Consider the following 19,392-nt stretch of genomic DNA (forward strand, 5'->3'; position numbering starts at 1 on the left):
CAAAGTACAAGCCAAGGACCAGCAAAGTACAAGCCAAGGACCAGCAAAGTACCAGCCAAGGACCAGCAACATACCAGCCAAGGACCAGCAAAGTACAAGCCAAGGACCAGCAACATACCAGCCAAGGACCAGCAACATACCAGCCAAGGACCAGCAAAGTACAAGCCAAGGACCAGCAAAGTACCAGCCAAGGACCAGCAACATACCAGCCAAGGACCAGCAAAGTACAAGCCAAGGACCAGCAAAGTACTGGCTAACGTTAGCCCTGGCCGCTGCAGACTGGCTAACGTTAGCCCTGGCTGCTGCAGACTGGCTAACGTTAGCCTTGGCCGCTGCAGACGGGCTAACGTTAGCCCTGCCTGCTTTAGACTGGCTAATGTTAGCCCTGGCTGCTGCAGACGGGCTAACGTTAGCCCTGGCCGCTGCAGACTGGCTAGCGTTAGCCCTGGCCGCTGCAGACTGGCTAGCGTTAGCCCTGGCCGCTGCAGACTGGCTAGCGTTAGCCCTGGCCGTTGCAGACGGGCTAACATTAGCCCTGGCCGCTGCAGACGGGCTAATGTCAGACCTGGCCGCTGCAGATGGGCTAATGTTAGCCCTGGCCGCTGCAGACGGGCTAACGTTAGCCCTGGCCGCTGCAGACGGACTAACGTTAGCCCTGGCCGCTGCAGACGGCCTAACGTTAGTCCTGCCCGCTTTAGACTTGCTAACGTTAGCCCTGGCCGTTGCAGACTGGCTAACGTTAGCCCTGGCCGCTGCAGACTGGCTAGCGTTAGCCCTGGCCGCTGCAGACTGGCTAGCGTTATCCCTGGCCGTTGCAGACTGGCTAGCGTTAGCCCTGGCCGTTGCAGACGGGTTAACATTAGCCCTGGCCGCTGCAGACGGGCTAATTTCAGACCTGGCCGCTGCAGACGGGCTAATTTCAGACCTGGTCGCTGCAGACGGGCTAACGTTAGCCCTGGCCGCTGCAGACGGGCTAACGTTAGCCCTAGCCGCTGCAGACGGGCTAACATTAGCCCTGGCTGTTGCAGAAGGGCTAACGTTAGCCCTGGCCACTGCAGACTGGCTGCCGTTACCCTCGGTGGTCCGCTGGTTGCCGCGGTCCTCTCAACTTCTTAACATTTTTTTTTTCATTACGCATTTAATCGGTAAACGGGCCATATAGTGACAATTAAAAGTATAATGTTCTCACCTCAAATGATCTTAAAATGTACCTTTATTCAACAACAACAACAGAAAAAAAGAACTTTCAACTGAACTATGAGCTCTGTGAGCTCTCCATTGAAAGGAGAGGGAGGAGACTCATCCACGACCTCCGACACTAAACTCTCCTCCTCTTGCATGTTTCCTCTGTCCATAGCGTTCCTTGACAGCGTCGTTTCTAAGTCACCAATTTAGTGCTACTTGGTCCCAATGAAATTTCCCATTGGGAACCTGCTAGCACTAAGTTGCTAACTGGTTAGCAGGATGCTTCCGACAAAGCGGCCACAACCAAACGTGCTTGTGATCCTTCTGCCACAATAATCCCGCCCTCTTGATAATCAACCAATCACATTCATTTTATTCACTCGTGTAAAGTCGTGCATCACTCGGGAGAATTTGGAAATGCAACGGTTGGAACAGCCGCTTCCCTACGAATTTAAGTCTGTATGATTTCTACAGGCAGGTTTACCAGAATAGTAGATTCAAAGCCTGAAAATATGGCTTTTAGTTTCAGTGGCCACCCCAAGATTTTTGGTGGGCCCACCAGGACCGGTCCCTGGCCCCTATAGAACCGCCCTTGAAACATCCTAATTAAATCAATGTGCAACATAAAAAAAAAAAAAAATCATGCTTTTGTTTTTCTTTTGCTCAGATTTTGGGAAACACAGAAAAATTTTGAAAATATTAACCTAACGGCAGAAAAATATTAAAGTACAGTTCAGATTTATTTACTTTGTTTTATAACTTGCATTTCAGAGCAATTAGCAGCTGCTTCGCTAAAAGACATTAGAATTAGAATAGATTTAATAGTAATAATAATAGAATAATAATTGTGAATTTTCTGTTATTTTCAGGCGAACAATGAGAGAAAATGTGACAGTAGGTGTAATAAAGGCAGCGCCTACCTCCCGTTTGACGCTCCATAATAATTTCTCCTTCTGTTCTTCCTCCATGTCCGTCAGTCTGTCCGCTGCAGCTCCGCTCCGGTCCGGTCCGGTCCGCTCGGTCCAGAACCTCTTCCCTTTGTATTACCTGTTTCCTTCTTCTCCTGCTCAGCTGGACTCTGACGCAGCCGAGCTGCTTGAAGGTGACGTCAGAGGATCCGCCTTCCTCACCCAACTGATCAATGGAGGAAGAGGAAGGAGAGGCGCGAGCGCCTCCCAGACCTGCAGCGCAGCGACCTGTAGAAGCTCCGAGTTATTTATAGCAGCTTCTTCCCTCCTCCTCCATCAGCAGAGCAGCAGACTCATCCTCCTCGGAGAGAGGATGGAGGAGCCGGAGGACAGCCGGCTGGGTTCTGGTTCACCCCCCTATCAGAACCAGAACATCGAGCTTTAGCTGATCTACCTGCCTTCCTCACAGTAGATCTGATCCTGGGTCAGATCTGAGGCAGGCTGGCCCGCTGCAAGATAGGTGACATCACAGCGACATGATGAAGAAAGATCCTCATCCTCTGGAGGAGAGACAGAAACCGCTGCTGGCGCCCCCAAGTGGGCTGAATTTGCACTGCAAAAGTCAAAAAAAAAAAATACTACTTCTTCCTCAAAAACTTCTTTTTTACAGACTTAAAAACTTCTAAAGACGAGGGAAAAAATATTGATCCATTAAAATATCCCAATATCTTCATATGCCGATATATTGCCATTTAAAAACACCATATCAATCTCTTTTACTAATGAAATCTTGCTATATGTCATCGTTATGCTACGAAATCCCCCGTAAATTCACCAAATGTTGCCATATTTTTATATGTTGATATATTGACGCGGTATCAATCTATTTTACTAACAAAATCTCACAAGAATTTGCAAAATATCACGAGAGTTTGTAACAGAACGATGAAATTTCATGAGATTTTGAAAGTAAAATAGATCGATACCGCGTTTTTAAAAATCTATTTGATATCAGCATATGAAAATATATTTGAGTATATTATTTTTCAAAGTGTCAGAAATGGATAAAACTGCTATTTTCAATGACTACTTATTTTTGTCCAGCTTTAACATCGGTATCGATATCGGTTATCGGCTACATGAGTTTTAAAATATCGGCATATCGGATATCGGCCAAAATCCCAATATCGTGCATCCCTAATTTATATACATACACATGCATATATATATATATATATATATATATATATATATATATATATATATATATACACATGCATATATATATATAGTCTTTTTTTTTCTCTTCAAATCTTTTTATTGAAAAGTCAGAGGTAGAAACAATAGATCGTCTTCATGGTTACAAAAGACTTTCCGTTTTTCAAGATGGTGCAGGGACCTTCTAATAATATTTATTGTATATAATAGTGTTCTATCAAACTGGTCCTATAGTCGCTCTATTACAGATGGAGTAATGTAACTAAAGTAATCCCTCCCTGGGATTATTAAAGTATTCCTGATTCCTGGTTGATGGGACAGGTGTTGTGAATGAAACGGTGCCCAGCTTGAAAGAGCTCCTGTGTGTCTCTGAATGTGTGCATTGATGACTGAAAGACATCTTCTGCCTCCATTGATCTGTTTACTACAGTCTGTTGGATTCATGTTAATGTGGATTTAAAGATATTTCAACTAGTGGAAAAAACAGACATCCCAAGTTCCAAAAACTGAATTCCAGGAGATTATCATCTAATTATCTTATTTTAACAGTAAAATCTCATTTCTTTGGCAGATCATCTTATTTACCTGATCAAAGTGAGGGGAAATACACTTAATTAGGACATTTTTACTTATTTCTAGGTGGTTTTTGCAGTGTGGGCTATCTAAAGGAGCTCACTCCAGGAGCAGCCTCAGTCATTTACAGCTTTAGTGCGTTAATAATAATAATTGACCCAACAGTATTTGAATGACGGCCTCAAAAAAAACATCTGCTTTCCAAATAGGTGGAAGATTTTTATGGATTCATTCAAAAAAAAAAAAAAAAAAAAAAAAAAAAAAAAAAAAAAAAACGACTAAAAACAGTTTTAAAAATCCTTATTTCAATGTCATGAAAATGACATCAATGAGGAAAATGGCCAGAAGATGTCAGGAGTGAGACATTACCATACTTAAATTGACTGAAAATTTATTTTTTTACTGATTACCACTAAATTCATTAAATATCAGGCTCCTCTCCTGTGGAACCAACTACCAGTTTTAGTCCGTGAGGCAGACACCCTGTCTACTTTTAAGGCTAGGCTTAAAACTTTCCTTTTTGATAAAGCTTCTAGTTAGAGTGGCTCAGGTTATCCTGATCTATCTCTATAGTTCTGCTGCTATAGGCTTAGACTGCTGGAGGACATAGGGACCCCTTTTTCATCATTCTGCTTCATTCTATCTCTATTCTCCCACTCTGCAGAATCTGTTAGTTCAATCTCTAACGTTCTGCTCTCTCTGCTTTTTCTCATAGTAGCTTCATCTGGTCTGTTCCTGTTTGGCTGTGACTCCATCCTGGAGAGAAATATCAGCTGTGCTGCTGCCATCAACACCTTTGTTTCTAGATGTTGGAGCTTGGCCTGTTTTCCAGTGTAGTCCTGTTTCTCTGACTGTGACTAACTGGATGTGCTCTCTTCATCCTCTGACATGGGAGCTGGCTCGGAGCTCGTCTGCCTGGCTGTGTGTTTCCTGGACGGGGCCGCCTGTGGAGCTGGTTGACAGTTGCCTTTTGTATCTATGCTTCTTTTTCTATGTCTGCTTCTGTCTCCTTGAACCCCAGTGGGCCTCAGCAGATGGCCGCTCACACTGAGCCTGGTTCTGCTGGAGGTTTCTTCCTGTTCAAAGGGAGTTTTTCCTCTCCACTGTCGCTACAAGCATGCTTAGTGTGAGGGATTGCTGAAGAGTCAATGAGTCGATGCAATCAGCTGGTTTTCCTTAGATAGAAAACTTTGAATCAATCTGACTGGATGATCTGGTGAAATGGAAAGTGACCTGAGATGACATGATGTGAATTTGGCGCTATAGAAATAAACTGAATAGAATTAAATCACTGCGAACGTATTAGTTTTAGGTATAAATAATAATCCATTCCTGCTGACTGGACTTTTCCTTTAACAGACGCTTCTGTAAGGAGGTTGAACTTTTGGCTCCTGATGCACATTGAGAGGATTTTTCTGTAGTAAATTTAAGAGACAGTCAGCGAGATAAAAAAGGATTTTTAATAATCACAACTGGTAAAAGCCAGGACTGTCAGGAGCAGCACTGTAAGGCATTAGAGGCACAGTTCTATGTTAACTGGATCAGTACTGAGCTTAGAAATACATTCTGCTGTGAACACACCGTCCATCTGAGAGACTGATAGAGTCCAACAATCACACATATGAGTCATATTTGATCGTTCTTTAGGTGAAACAAAAGCCAGAGTTTGGAGCAAACAGGATGTGCTGTAGAGTCTTTGATGATGTCGGTGCGACGGATGAGGAAGAGCACGCCTGCCCTGAGCCGCCGTCCGCGGCCGTTCTGTCTCAGTGTCCCAGGGGGCGATCATCATACGTGCTGTACCGCTTCACGTGAATTCTCCGGACGCGCTCGCGCAGCTCGCCTCCTCCGGGGCCCTCCTCATCCTCGCTCAGAGAGCCGCAATTGTTGTAGCTTCGCCGCGTGGCCTCCAGCAGGGAGTTGTCCGGCAGCGGCATGGTCTCATAGAGCAACGAGTTGAGGGTCTCCTCATAGATGCGGGCTTCAGGGAACTCCACCTTCACACACAGTTTAAAAGGTTAAAAAAACGCCACATCACTTGCGACCCAAACACCAGATGGGGTCTGTCGCTCCTCATTCGGGCTTCAGCCGATGAAACATCCGGGTTCTGGCAGAATTCATCCACATCGACACAAAACACACTTAATACTCTTTAAAGAAAACAATCATCTTCCATATTCCCCCCGTTAGGAATATACACATCTATTCTGTCTGAAAATTAAAGTTTAAACCTGTTAATACCCCATTTTTTCTTTTAGATCTACACCAAATACCTTTGTTCTCTACTTTGTAAAGATGTTCAAACTTAGGCTACAAATTAACAATCAGATTAATGGATTATTGAAATCATCGTCAACTCATTTAGTAATCGATTAATTGTTAACTGGAGTATAAATCCACCGCCGTTTGAGGTTAATTGATTTTTTTATTTAGTATTGCAATATTTGCTGTTTCCTGTTTTGCTGCTGGGTTCTTGTTAAATTCTAATTCAGACACCAAAACACATCATGTGGCAGAAAAGCTTTGATCTGGTTAAAATAAAATGTTTTCAATTTGAAACCAAAAATTTGAATAATTATATCAGTGCAGTTTGATGCAGGGTAATTTGATTATATGGTGATTAGGGCTGCAACAACGAATCGATAAAAACCGACTTTTAAAAGCATTGGCAACTGATTTCATCATCGATTAGTTGTGTCGCGCGGTTAATGCATCATCCGCCGTCGTCGTCATCACTGCCACTTGATTGAAACGCGGGAAGCAAAAAATACGGCAGAGCGAGCCAGCGCCGCAGGTGCAGTAACGTCAACTGTTCTAATGACCGATACCGCAAACGCAAGCTGCGTCTCAATTCGCAGACAGCCTGCGCTTTGTAAAGCGAAAAAAGTCGTAACATGAAACTCTTGTCAAAACAAATGAACATGGCACGGAAGCACCACTGTTATGATGCAGCACCTGAAAAGGAAACACGATGGAGCCTTCGATGGCAGTGATGAGAGCTGATCAGCAGGATGAGCGGCCATGTTTGTTTGGTTTTAAAGTGGGGAAACGTAACGTTAGTTTCTCAGGTAGCTCATCTGATGCTTTCCTTACCGTGTTAGTAGGTTACAGACAGTGATAAGGTTGGCTACTTATTTTACTTTTAATTTCATTTGAATTAGCTTAAGCAGCGTTTATATTTTCTTTATAAATAAATTAACTTGCAAATTATGAGGGCAAGGCTTTTAAAGTTTAAATCTTCTGGCAAAGATAAAGTAAAGAAGATCCTGCAATTTATGGAAGTAAAGCAGAATAAAATCCAGCAAGATCAGTAATATGTCAATTAATTATCTGCCACATTCCCATGTAAATATCTGTCTTTGGAGGATGTGTTTTTTAGCACCCCTAGTTCTCTCATTTTTATTCCAAATACAATTTATAATTTGAATCACAGGGCTATTTTTATCTCTATGGTTCAGTATTTTCTCAAGCAGCAACTTTAACTGCTATACTTTCCTGTCTTAAAAGGCAGAACTCTTCTAGTCTAAAAAAACTCATTTGTTGAAATGGGGGGGCCTATTGTTTGAACCCTTAGGGGCTTTAAAAACAAAAAAGACAGACTTTTTTTGCGCTTTATGAAACAAAGTACCCTATATTTTGTGGATGTACAGCTACATTTCTCATGTAAGTTTGCGTAGTTTTAACACAAACATTTATTTTTCATATTGCACCAGTACAGTTAATGAGCAACCTGTACTTGTGTGCTTGTTTGTTCTGTCTAAAATGTTTATTTTGGAATAAAGAGGTTAATATAAAAAATATTTTTTGTCCGATTCATCGATTAATCGAAAAAATAATCGGCCGATTCATCGATTTGTAAAATAATCGTTAGTTTCAGCCCTAGTGATATATATATGGTGTGTGTCGCCATTATCGCCCAAATATATGATGTTAGGCTTTCTTCATTTGGCTACTTCCAAGATGAAAAAGTTTACCTTGGTCTGCTTCTTCTCGGTGGCGTAGACGATGGAGGTGCAGCAGACCTCGGCCAGCTTCCGGCCCTGGCCGTAGAAGGACCAGCAGCAGATCTCATCTCCGATCACGTCTTTGAAGAAGAGGACGCGGCTGTTGAAGCTGAGGGACAGCCTGTCAAACAGCTCGATGTTCTTCAACAGGTTGTCATCAGAGTTACTGAAACAAACCGGAAACCTGACTTTACTTCCTCAGCTACAGCTCCTTCAGATCACACACGACCGTATGAATGTTTGTGTGATGTGTTAAGGAAAGATGGCCGTTCTCACGTGGTGTAGGAGTATTTATTGTTGCTTCTGTTGTACAGCAGCTTCACAACAGGCTGATGAGGGAGGAAATGATTCATTATTGGTTCATTGAAGAGTTATTGGTTTTGTAAACTCAATCTTCTGCAAAACAACTGAGCAGGAAGTGGGAATGATGACTTTATTTGAGAGGAAAGAAGAATTTTAAACATAAGCCCATTTAAAGGAAAAGTCGCTCATATTCAGAACTCAAACGTCTGAAAGTTCCTTAAATCTGAAATGATTCCATCCTGTTCAATAAATGATCAGTGTTTTTAATTCAGAGTAATTTTCATGTGAATGTGCTTTACTGGAGGCATCCATGTTTGTCAAAGAACACTACTGCCACCTACTGGTTAGTGACATTGTCACGGTGCGGTATCGGCTGTTGATCAAGTCCCAGTGCTGTATCTGGTGTTTGTCACAACGCGCTATTATCCAAGTCATCTTGAAAACATTCTTCTTCCAAATGTTGGCTACATATTACGGGTTTTTTCTCTGGCCAGAAGTTCGATGGCAAATCCTCCCTCTTCAAGTTGGCGATCCAACGACCAACCCGTCCGTGGAGGATCAGGAATCAGAAAGGGGAAATAACTCTTTTTTCACTTTTACCCGATGTATTCCAGCATCCAGCTGCCATGCACGTGGGCATTGTCAGTTTCACTATAGCTCTGGTGAATTTCAATGGTGAAGTCCTCTGGAAATCTTCAATAATTGTTGTTGATTGCAGATGTGTCTAGTAGTTCCCATTGATTTAGCTTGGAAAGCGGGGAGAATGGCGCTAGGCTTACCGCACCGTGACGTCACTGCTGGAAGATGGCAGGAGGGAGGGGCTACTGTATTTGGGCAAAAATGGCCGCTCCCAGACTCAGTGATCGTGACGAAAATGATTGCTTTTATATTTCTACTGATTAACGATAAATTCATTAAATCACAGTGAACGTATTAGTTTTAGGTATAAATAATGATCCATTTGTTATTAATTGCTGAACAGACTTTTCCTTTAATTGACTGACTGAGGCTCTTTTTTAACCTTGGAGGACGACTGGATGAGCTGCTCCTCTTCTCTACAGGAAGTGATCACAGGTATCAGACACATCGGTTGCTCTTTGTTGTCCTGTGGAGGAGAAACGGACAGAGTTCCTGTTTTAGATCAGTGATCAGTCACAGCACAGCTACTAACTATAACCAGGTTATGACTAAACGGCTGCTAAACCGCCCAGGAAGTAACTGCTGGTAAAACTCACTCAGACTCACCTGAAGCCTAAACTTTGGATCCTATTTCTAAGCCTGCAACTAAAGGTTATTTTTCCGAGTCGATTCATCTGTCGATTATTTTTTTGATGAATAATCAGTTAGTCAAAGCTTCCTTTAAGCGGAGCTTACACTGTAAGGTTTTTTCAACCATTAACTGCAGCTACAGCTCAAATTGTACAATGAAAACGTAGAGTTTAAAAGTTTACAGCTCACGATGTTTGTTCTCACACTGTGCGACACAACGCTCTGATGCGATCTACCGGCTCACGCTGTGCGTCTAAAAAAAAAAAAAAGAATCGTACAGTGGACGCCCGCCATGGTTCGTTCTTTGTTTTTTTTTCGTTTCAAAACAAAAACGAAAAAACTAAACAAGCATGTGGTGTTTTGTTTTTCCGTTTTTAAAACGAAATTAGAAAAACGGCATTTGCAAAAATGAAAAAAAAAGGGTTCGTTCTGGGATTTTTTAACTGCAATGGTTAAACCAAAGACAAGCTTTTATTTTGTTGTTAATTTAAATGACCTTATGGCAGAACCGGAAATGAAGACCTGAACTCCCGACACATAACTTTTTTAGTTACCAGTAGGTGGCGGTAATATACGCCTTCCATTTCTTGCCAACCGCCATTACAATCCACAAGAAGAATAACTTTTTTAGTTAGCACCACCAAAATGGAAACGTTTGTGTTATTTAGAGGGAATCGGCGCATTTCATTGAGAGCTTATGATCGCACGTTCCAAATCGGCACCGACACATTGTTGTATCTTCGCAAGTTGTGCTCCATACAAAACCTCCTGACACTCATTAACGAATAATGTGGAGCTCCTTGGCGGTTCAAAGCATCACTGATTTCAGAGTGTTTTTCCTCTCTCAAAAAGTTCGATAATCAATGCAGAAAACTAGGGATGCACGATATAATCGGCCCCCTATCGGTATCGGCCTTAAAACTGAATATCGGACATCGGCCACCCCACCGATATTTAACCCGATATTTGATCAGCTTCTGAGTTTCTAAAGTCTAAAAAAAAAAATACTACTTCTTCTTCCTCAAAAACTTCTTTTTTACAGACTTAAAAACTTCTAAAGACGAGGGAAAAAATATTGATCCATTAAAATATCCCAATATCTTCATATGCTGATATATCGCCATTTAAAAACACCATATCAATCTCTTTTACTAATGAAATATTGCTATATGTCATCGTTATGCTACGAAATCCCCCGAAAATTCACCAAATGTTGCCATATTTTTATATGTTGATGTATTGACGCGGTATCGATCTATTTTACTAACAAAATCTCACAAGAATTTGCAAAATATCACGAGAGTTTGTAACAGAACGATGAAATTTCACGAGATTTAGAAACTAAAAGAGATCGATACCGCGTTTTTAAAAATCTATTTGATATCAGCATATGAAAATATATTTGAGTATATTATTTTTCAAAGTGTCAGAAATGGATAACAAAACTGCTATTTTCAATGACTACTTATTTTTGTCCAGCTTTAACATCGGTATCGATATCTGCTACATGAGTTTTAAAATATCGGCATATCGGATATCGGCCAAAATCCCAATATCCTGCATCCCTACAGAAAACGGTTCAAGTGCAGCCATTGCCGTTTGGTAAGAAATGGTTTGTTTTGATGCCGTCTTCATCCACTGTAAATAATTTTTCTTTAGCGCCTTACTTCATCAAACGCTGTTGATTTTCTATTAATTCGATTTATAATTTTTTCGATTTAGGTTTTAAAAATGCAAAAACAGAAAAACCACATGCTTGTTTTGTTTTTTCGTTTTTGTGTTGAAACGAAAAAACCAAAGAATGAACCATACAGGGATTCCGGCTTTAAGATTTTTTATGAAATCAAAGCAGGTGAAACTAAAATTGCTAGATAGAGCAGATTGACGGACAAAATTTCTTTTTTTTTCTTAAATGAAAAATGTTTATATATTTTTTACAATCTTGGTCTAATTTGTGCTCTAAGCGGGTTTCTCTGTCAGCTAAAGGCAGGTTTTATAATCTTTATACTCCAGTTAATGATTAATCTGTTACTAAATTAGTTGAAGATTATTTCAATAATCAATTAATCTGATTAATTATTTCAGCTCTACTTATTTTAAAGTTTATGCTTTGGGTCAGGCTGACTGATGATGTCTTCCACCTCCACTATATGGCGTAAATGTCACCATCCGTACCATCAGCTCATATATTCATCCAGGTTGCCATAAATAATGTCATTATGTTATTAAAGAACTTATTTCTATCCTTAAAAAACACTAAAAAATGCTACACAACATGTTTAAATACTTTTTATGAGCTTTGAGACAATTTTGCTGCTTTTTACATTTTCTCCTTTAAACAGCTTCTCTGACGTTATCATAGGACATCAGATTAGTCCGCCTAAACCTGATTAAACCATGTTTATCTGTGTTTTAGTTGTTTCTTTCTTTAGATTACGCAATATATACCATAATGTTAACAGGAGAGTAAAACATTGAACTCAAAAAAATAGATTTAAGTTTAAATCCAAAGCTGATAAAGTTAGCTCCTGGATGAAGCGTAGGATCCCATTTCTGGTGCAGATCGAGCACAGAGTGATAAAACAGGATTTAAAGGCATTTATTTTCTCAGCAAATACATTATTAACCTTTAACACATTATAGTTTAGCATCTGTGCTATTTTTAGGGAGGGAAAAATTGCTGCAATAAAATGTTTTAGACGAGAACGTAGAAAAAATCCTCACCTTTTACTTGTTTTTAAAGAGCTTTATTTAAGATGTTCTGTTGGAGTTTTATTTAGATCTAAGCGGATCTTTCTATAGGAGCTGAATATTCTTTATAAAATTGGCTGCCATATAACGTCAAATAACAAAATAAAGGCCACTGGAGCTAGAAAATAATCTAAAACAGGGAACGTTTTCCAGGCTAAGGACCCACAAACTGATGGCGAGATGGAGCAGCGACTAGGGTTGTAAATAATAATCGTTTTGTATCGATCCATCGATCCAACAGCCGACGATCCGATGCATCGATCCGTCCGCAAGAGAATCGATTCATGTTTTTTTTTCCTCTGGTCTATTTCTATCCATTTGCTCCTGGGCGTAATTCTCCCTCCCGTGCTGCGGTGGCGCTAAACCTATTCTGCCCTACTACTTCGCTTCCTGGTTATACTCTTACAGCAGTGTGTTGCAGTGAGCTTGACGCAGACATTTTTGATTTATGCTCAATATTGAAGCGTGGTCTGTGCTACACGCTGTGGGTCTAGATACGGCCGAGGCGGCGAGGAAGTGGGGGCGAGTTTAGTCCGACGACGGAGGGACATGAGGGCCAAAAAGAGCGGAGATCCAGGTGGAAAAAGGGTCCCAGCGTTCTCGCGCACCTCGCTCTTCTAGCGGGTCAAACTTCCCGAGTCGTTTTCCGCAATTTCGGTCATAAAAACAAAACAAGCCGGCCTCCTGTCTGCGGCGCTGTCTGCGGTCAGCTACAATCTGGGAGAGGAGCAGCGGAGCGTCTGTGGAGGGGGCGGGACGTCTGGAGCCGAGGTATTGCATTGCACTCATTGCACTGATTTAGTGCAGGATTTGTTGATGCAAAAAAGGAATTACAGGAATAGTTGGAGTCCAACTTTTCTACTCCTGTTATTTGCTGCTGTTTCTCAAATAAAATGCACAACGATACTACAGCTTTCATTGATTTATTTCAAATTTGAAACATTGTCTAGCCTGTAAGGAAAAAAAATAAATAAAAATGAACCAATTACTCACATCGAATCGTTGGGTCAGGAAATCGATACTGAATCGAATCGCCATGATGGATGTGATTTACACCCCTAGCGGGGACCCCCTGATTATATATATTGTATGAAATAGTGTTCTATCAAACTGGTCCTATAGTCACTCTATTACAGATGGAGTAATGTAACTAAAGTAATCCCTCCCTGGGATTATTAAAGTATTTCTGCTTCCTGGTTGATGGGACAGGTGTTGTGAATGAAACGGTGCCCAGCTTGAAAGAGCTCCTGTGTGTCGCTGAATGTGTGCATTGATGACTGAAAGACATCTTCTGCCTCCATTTATCTGTTTACTACAGTCTGTTGGATTCATGTTCATGTGGATTTAAAGACATTTAATTAGTAAATATATATATAAAAAAAAGCCAACCAAAACTTTCGTGACCCCATGCAGAACCTCCGTGGACCCCCTAGGGGTCACGGACCCCCTGTTAAAGACCACCAATCTAAAACAAATTAAAAAAAAATACTACATAGGTGTACGTGTTGCTAGGAAACCTTCCTGACTAGCTTCTGGCTGTAACTCGGGGCATAAGCCAGTGGCTAACCGGCTTCAGCTAACGGCGGCAGACTGGAGGAAGGGAGGCTGACCTGCAGGGTGGTCTGGCACAGCTCTACAAGGTCCTGGAGGAGGTAGAACTTTGCCTCAGCCAGAAGCTCCTGGACAGCCTGCCGTCCTTTGGGTAAGCTGACGGTTCCGTCACGCAGATAATTCAGGATACTGTTGAAGTGTTTCCCGCTGCGGTCGATCAGGATCCAGCCTGAACACAAACAGGGAAACGTATTCTAAGCTGGGGGGGGCGGACCGTAAATCCCGGCCTACTGGAAGCCCAACATGAAGAACAGGATCAGGCTTCAGTGGCTAACCTTCTTTATCAGTGAAGACTTCCTTCTTCCCGCTGAACATGGCCTTCAGCAGGGAGTTCTGCCGCGTCAGCACCTGCAGCGGAGTGAAGAACAGCATCCCTCCAACGTTGAGGCGGACATATTTGTTGGCTGGAGTCATGGCTTCCCGATGACCGCAGCTTTTGGTCTTGGGACAAACCACGAGGGGAAGAGAGGAGCAGGGGTCATCCTGGGTGTGGAGGTGTGGTGGGCAGGGGTCCCCGGACATGTCCCTTTGGAGGTAGATGACAACCCTGCAGACGGAGGTTCGGAGCTCCCCCGCCGTGATGACAGCTACTGACGAGGCAGCGCCACCTCTCACTGCTCCAGACCATTCCTGAGAAAACCCGAACAGAAACAGGAAAACCATGGAAAAGATTAAAGGTCATCGGGGAAACTATCCCAGCCTAATGATTAAAGGTTGTTAAAAGACCCGCCCTCTCCACTTAAAAAATAAATAAATGCGTGTGCGAGAGCGTGCACGAGGCCATTTCTCCTGGTGCACGGCCTGTATAAAATGTGCTGTTCTTATAGCTAATTGTGTCCACATACAGCGGGGACTATATAGTGAACTTTATAGTGAACTCAGTTAACTGACCGTTCAGACAGATGATCACTGCTTTTTGCTCCGTTGGTCACCTAACTCCTCCTCCACCGCGCGGTGCCTGCGCCATCTTTGTTATTAGTCGCCGCTGTCAGCGACAGCCTATGGCGACAGAAGGTTGCTGTGACAGTAAATCCCAGAATGCTTTGTGCTGAGAGCTCTCCCTGCAAAGCCTTCTGGGATATATCTGCCTCTTCTGAGGCCTTTCTTTTCCTTTTCTCTTCCGACCATCGGCCATTTTCAAAGATCGGCGGCGAGAAAGGTGAGCTTCAATGACTGTCTGAAACCGTAGCTCACCACAGATATACGCCTGAAAGAAAAAGATAGCTAACGGGACGAACTCGTAGGACGGCCTTACGGAATCATATCACCAGAATGATTGACAGTTAGGAGGACCACTGATTGAGATGATCCACCCAGAAATAAAAGATCCTCCTCTATGCCTTTAAATGCAGCTGAATGTGGGCACGCTGTGTGCGCCTGCAGCAGGCGGGGAGCATCTCCCGCCTAAAGGCCTGAACACACCGTCTGCGTCCAACGTTTAAATCACCGATAAAATTTTCTTCCCTGTCACTGACTGCATATAGAGAGGCTCCGACTAGACGGGCTGAGCAGATCTGTCTCTGTGCTGTTCACACATTAAAACTATTTCCCACATTTGACTGGAACAGATTATGATTATAAAAAAAAAAATAAAAATAAAATAATATAAAGCTAAGCTCTACTTAATGTGCAGCTTCTAGAACCAGAACAGATAGAGAATGTCTATCTATTAAAAAACCTAATTAGATCTATGTCTAAAGAAAAGAAAATGGCAGCAATAAACTCTGTGGGACGGTTTCCATGGTGACCGAGGCAGAGAGGTGATCCTCAGAGAGATCTGGGAAGTTTTTCTTTCTTTTTCCATAAAGAGGTGAGAGAGATACGCTGCGCTGACCTGCTCTGTCTGCTCCTCCTTATTCTGGTTTCTGTGAGGCTCAAAGAGGATCACTGCTTTATCCGTTTCTGTCCTCCTATCATGGGGAAAGTTTCTATTTTAATGTTTCATTCATTGTTTTTGCTCCAGTCTGTCCTGCTAACTATAACCGCGATGTGTGACTCCAAACTGACTCTTTCTCCGTGAGATTAACAGATTTTTTTTTGGGATTTCCCCCAAAGCGGATGTGTTTTACTTTGTAACTGCGTCTCTCTTCCTGTCAGACCCATGAAATTGCTGCTGAATTGCTGCGTAGTCCTGCTAAAATAGACCTGGGCTCTATCGGTCGGAGCTACGCTGCCCCCTGCAGGAAATCATCCCCATTGACTTTCAATGAGCACTAAACGCCGCGACCTCTGAGGGACGATTTTCTGTCGGATCGGATGCAAAATCGGATTTGGTGAGTTCTGGCCTTCAGATATTCTGTCACTTGCTGGTTAAAATTCTCAGTCATCCAGGTCATAGTCATTCCAAAAAAGTTTAAAGGTTAAAAAACAAACAACTGGACTTTGTTTTCCAAGTTAGAAGACGTTTCGCTTCCCATCCGAGTCCCCATTAATTTATTAAGGGGTGGAGCTGTTCTTTTGGTGAAATTTGCATGATTTCTAAGCCACAACATGTCTTTGTTGGGCTACTGTATGAAGCCTGGAACTCAACCCTAATCGGACATTTTGAACTGGAACAGCTTCCTGAGTGGGAAGCAAAAAAATCTTAAAACTTGGAAACAAAGTCCAGTGGATTGTTTAAACGTTTTGGATATTCTCTCACCGTTTCCCTCTGATGCCGATTAACCAAAAGAAAATAGGTAACAACTTCATCAGAGGGATTTTTTAAAGGTTGCATATAATTATTCTAAATTTGAAAATAAAAAATATTAACAATTAGGCCCTCAGAACATGCTGCAACCCAGGAGCAGGAAATGGCACATTAGATGAAGGCAGGAGCTTTAACAATCGGCTGACACAGACGCTGTGGATGGTGTTTTGTCAGATCAGCATACCCCGTCAGACCAGCATACCCCGTCATACCAGCATACCCCGTCAGACAGGCGTACCCCGTCAGACCAGCATACCCCGTAGTAAATAAGCATGTGCAAGACTTCAGATTTGTGTTCATTCCTTCAGTTTTGTATGAAAAATAGACCTTAAACTACCTCACCGGGCATGTATCCCTTTGGTCATGCACAAAAGAAAACTATTTATGGTAAGATCGCCAAAACCTTTCGAAAAACACCAAGAACACAGCAATTAAATTGTTTTTTCTTACATGACTAAAGGGATACACACCCGTTAAGGTAGTTTATTTTTTGTACAAAAGTGAATGGATAAACTGGTATTGATTATGGGTACGCTGGTCTGACTGGGTATGATCATCTGACAGAACAGCGGCTCATTTTCAAGCTAAGAGGTGGAAAAAATTAATGATGGAAGGGAAATGCTGTTTTTTTTTTCATTTAAGATCTTCATTCACAGGCTTTATGACACATGTGACTGTTACCAAAGGCTTATAATGTGAACTTTGCATAAAATGAAACCTTTTAGTGAACAGAGAGATACATTTCAACAGCTGGCAGTAGAAAATGATGAAACTGCAGTGAATTGATGTGGCTGCTGTTCTACTTCAGGACCTGATGACCTGGAGATGTAAACCAGGAGGTTGAATCTGTGTGAATTTAATCTACACAGCTCAGAACCTCTTCCACCTCTGAATGCCTAAAAATCATAAAAAACTAAATGAAGGTTAATTAGTGGCCTAGTTAAAACCCAGAGATGATCCGCTTGACAAAAAAGATCATTTCTTCCAATATGGCTGATTTTAAAAATGGCTGAAAAAAATAGAACATATAAGCCAATGTGTTCATAATAACTGCTTTCCATGTGGGGCCTTGATTGGCTCTTCTTCCAGAACATATAGGGCAATAATTAGCTGCAGGGGCAGATTTAGGAAATGTGGGGCCTAGGCAGAGACAGGCAGGGGGCCCTCTGAATGGAGAAGACAACACATCAAACAGCCCCATTCTCCAGATAGATAAATGTTAATAGAATAGACATCCATTCTCTGTTCTAGGTTGTGTCCCTCTCTTCTTGTCCCTTTTCTTCTTGTTTTCCTCTCTATGTTTTGTACTCAGCTGACTTTTCATGCTGTCTCTAAAGGAATGAAAGATTTTTTCAAGCACTAAGCTCACTTAGCTGATTGCTCCTTCCTGTGTTTCCAAAAAGGCCAAAGTAAATAACCCAGTCCTTCTTTTCACTGTAGACAAGCCATGATCTGCTTATCTGTTCTCCATTTTTCATTTGGATGAAATAATAGCTGCATGAATCATGACAGCAGACAAGATAGAGGAGAGCAGGAGGCGGGGTTACCAATCTACTCGCTCTGGAGAGCAGAGTTCGCTGCTTTTAGATGTTGTCTCCAAAGTCTCCAGTAGCAGAAAAAAAGTCTCTAGATTTGGCGCTAGGAGCTTTTTAGAAATCAAAGTGCTAGAGGGGTCTGAAAAGTGGCTAAATATAGCGACTAAAGCGCTAAGTTGGCTACACTGCTCTTTGCATGGTTTGTTTTCAAATGGTTTGCTGCTGTCTGTTTGGACCTTTCTGAACATGTGCAGCAAATGGACTGATCCAATATGGTGGACACTGAAGGGGGGGGCTGAGACACACTTAATATTATCAGCGTTCTGATGGCATTTTAGCCAAAGGATTTTTATCAAAAACATAATTAATGTTCACAAAGAAGGAATAGTAAACTCTGTTTACATGTATTAACCATACCTGTAAACAGCTGTTTAGATTATTCTTTTAAATCCCGATAAAAATGAGTTCTTAAGACATTTAAGTGAGACAGAAATCCAGAAAATACCAACCTTAAAGTAGACAAATGCATATTTAAGCTCAATGTTCTACATGGGTTTAACTTTAGGCCTGTTGCCTCCATTAAACTCATAAAAAAAGAGTCAGATTTTAAGGAGGAAACCATCGATGTTCTCAGTAACAGCTAGCATCACACCAACCCTCAACATTTAGCACAGAAAGTGCAACAGGTTTGCCTAAAATGTCCTGAAATCATCACTCAATGTGTCTGTTCCTCAGAGCTAAGCTAACTTAAGCATTAAAACAAACTTTCTTTAATATGATCAAATACCTGGAAGAGACTCGATCTAGAATCAACAGGAGATATTTTCAACAATTGCTCCTTTTTCTTTGCGAACCGAGTTCTTAATGATTTCCTTAAATGTGAAGCTGACTATTAATATGATCAACTAACGGCTTACCTGGAAACCATCGCCTCTTCTGTTAAAGTTCCTCCACAGCTGGATCCTGATATTTCTGCTTATTTTAAATATGTCGAAGTTCCGCAAAACTATTTCTGTGAAATTTGTTCGCCTCCTATTGTTGTTTCCAGAGGTTGTCACTAAGCAAGTTGGTTACTTTAGCGCCCCCGCAGGACTGGAGGTTGAACACTCATCAACACGTAAAGCTGTTCTTCTTCTGGAGTTCACCTTCCACAGAGACACACAGAACATGGAGGATTTTATTCAGTTGTGGGGTTTTAACTTTTGATGAAGGAGAACTCCATTTTAACAAGCTACTCATTTAATGGTTTTCAATTAAACTTGTTTTACGTCATTTTTTTTATTTGTTTAGTGTGAAAAGTGTTGTAAAAAGAAAAAAAAAACTTCTTCTTCTTTAGAAATGTTGCC

General features: G+C 41.7%; 2 protein-coding genes across 4 annotated transcripts in view; both read right to left on the reverse strand.

Annotated features, from left to right (window-relative positions):
* The window catches only part of sgsm2 (small G protein signaling modulator 2), a 149,250-nt gene extending 146,765 nt beyond the window's left edge, over positions 1-2,485 (reverse strand). Inside the window, exon 1 of one of the 3 annotated variants that reach the window (XM_038304626.1) lies at positions 2,106-2,485. In XM_038304626.1, coding sequence (XP_038160554.1) covers positions 2,106-2,153 — 48 coding nt within the window. In that variant the 5' untranslated portion in view covers positions 2,154-2,485. The remainder of the gene's footprint in view (positions 1-2,105) is intronic. The other 2 variants (XM_038304627.1, XM_038304628.1) reach the window with 2 other exon arrangements.
* Positions 2,486-5,324: 2,839 nt separating this feature from the next.
* On the reverse strand, positions 5,325-19,121 carry tnfaip1 (tumor necrosis factor, alpha-induced protein 1 (endothelial)). The gene is made up of 7 exons (XM_038304575.1): positions 18,964-19,121; positions 14,098-14,452; positions 13,822-13,991; positions 9,213-9,296; positions 8,165-8,217; positions 7,859-8,054; positions 5,325-5,881 (listed from the first exon to the last, which is right to left on the reverse strand). The coding sequence occupies exons 2-7, from the start codon at positions 14,342-14,344 to the stop codon at positions 5,651-5,653; spliced, it is 981 nt and encodes a 326-aa protein (XP_038160503.1). The 5' UTR covers positions 14,345-14,452; positions 18,964-19,121; the 3' UTR covers positions 5,325-5,650.
* Between the last annotated feature and the right edge of the window lie 271 nt (positions 19,122-19,392).

Source organism: Cyprinodon tularosa, unplaced genomic scaffold (genome assembly GCF_016077235.1).
Source record: "Cyprinodon tularosa strain WSP-4 unplaced genomic scaffold, ASM1607723v1 ctg539, whole genome shotgun sequence".
NCBI classification, from domain to species: domain Eukaryota; kingdom Metazoa; phylum Chordata; class Actinopteri; order Cyprinodontiformes; family Cyprinodontidae; genus Cyprinodon; species Cyprinodon tularosa.

Coding starts and splice junctions, on each gene's coding strand:
- tnfaip1 (XM_038304575.1), bottom strand. CDS start 14,344: ATGTCCGGGGACCCCTGCCCACCACACCTCCACACCCAGGATGACCCC. Junction 9,297..13,821: donor TGTGCCAGACCACCCTGCAG/GTCAGCCTCCCT, acceptor TCTCCTCCACAG/GACAACAAAGAGCAACCGAT. Junction 5,882..7,858: donor CCGAGAAGAAGCAGACCAAG/GTAAACTTTTTC, acceptor CTGTGTGTGAAG/GTGGAGTTCCCTGAAGCCCG.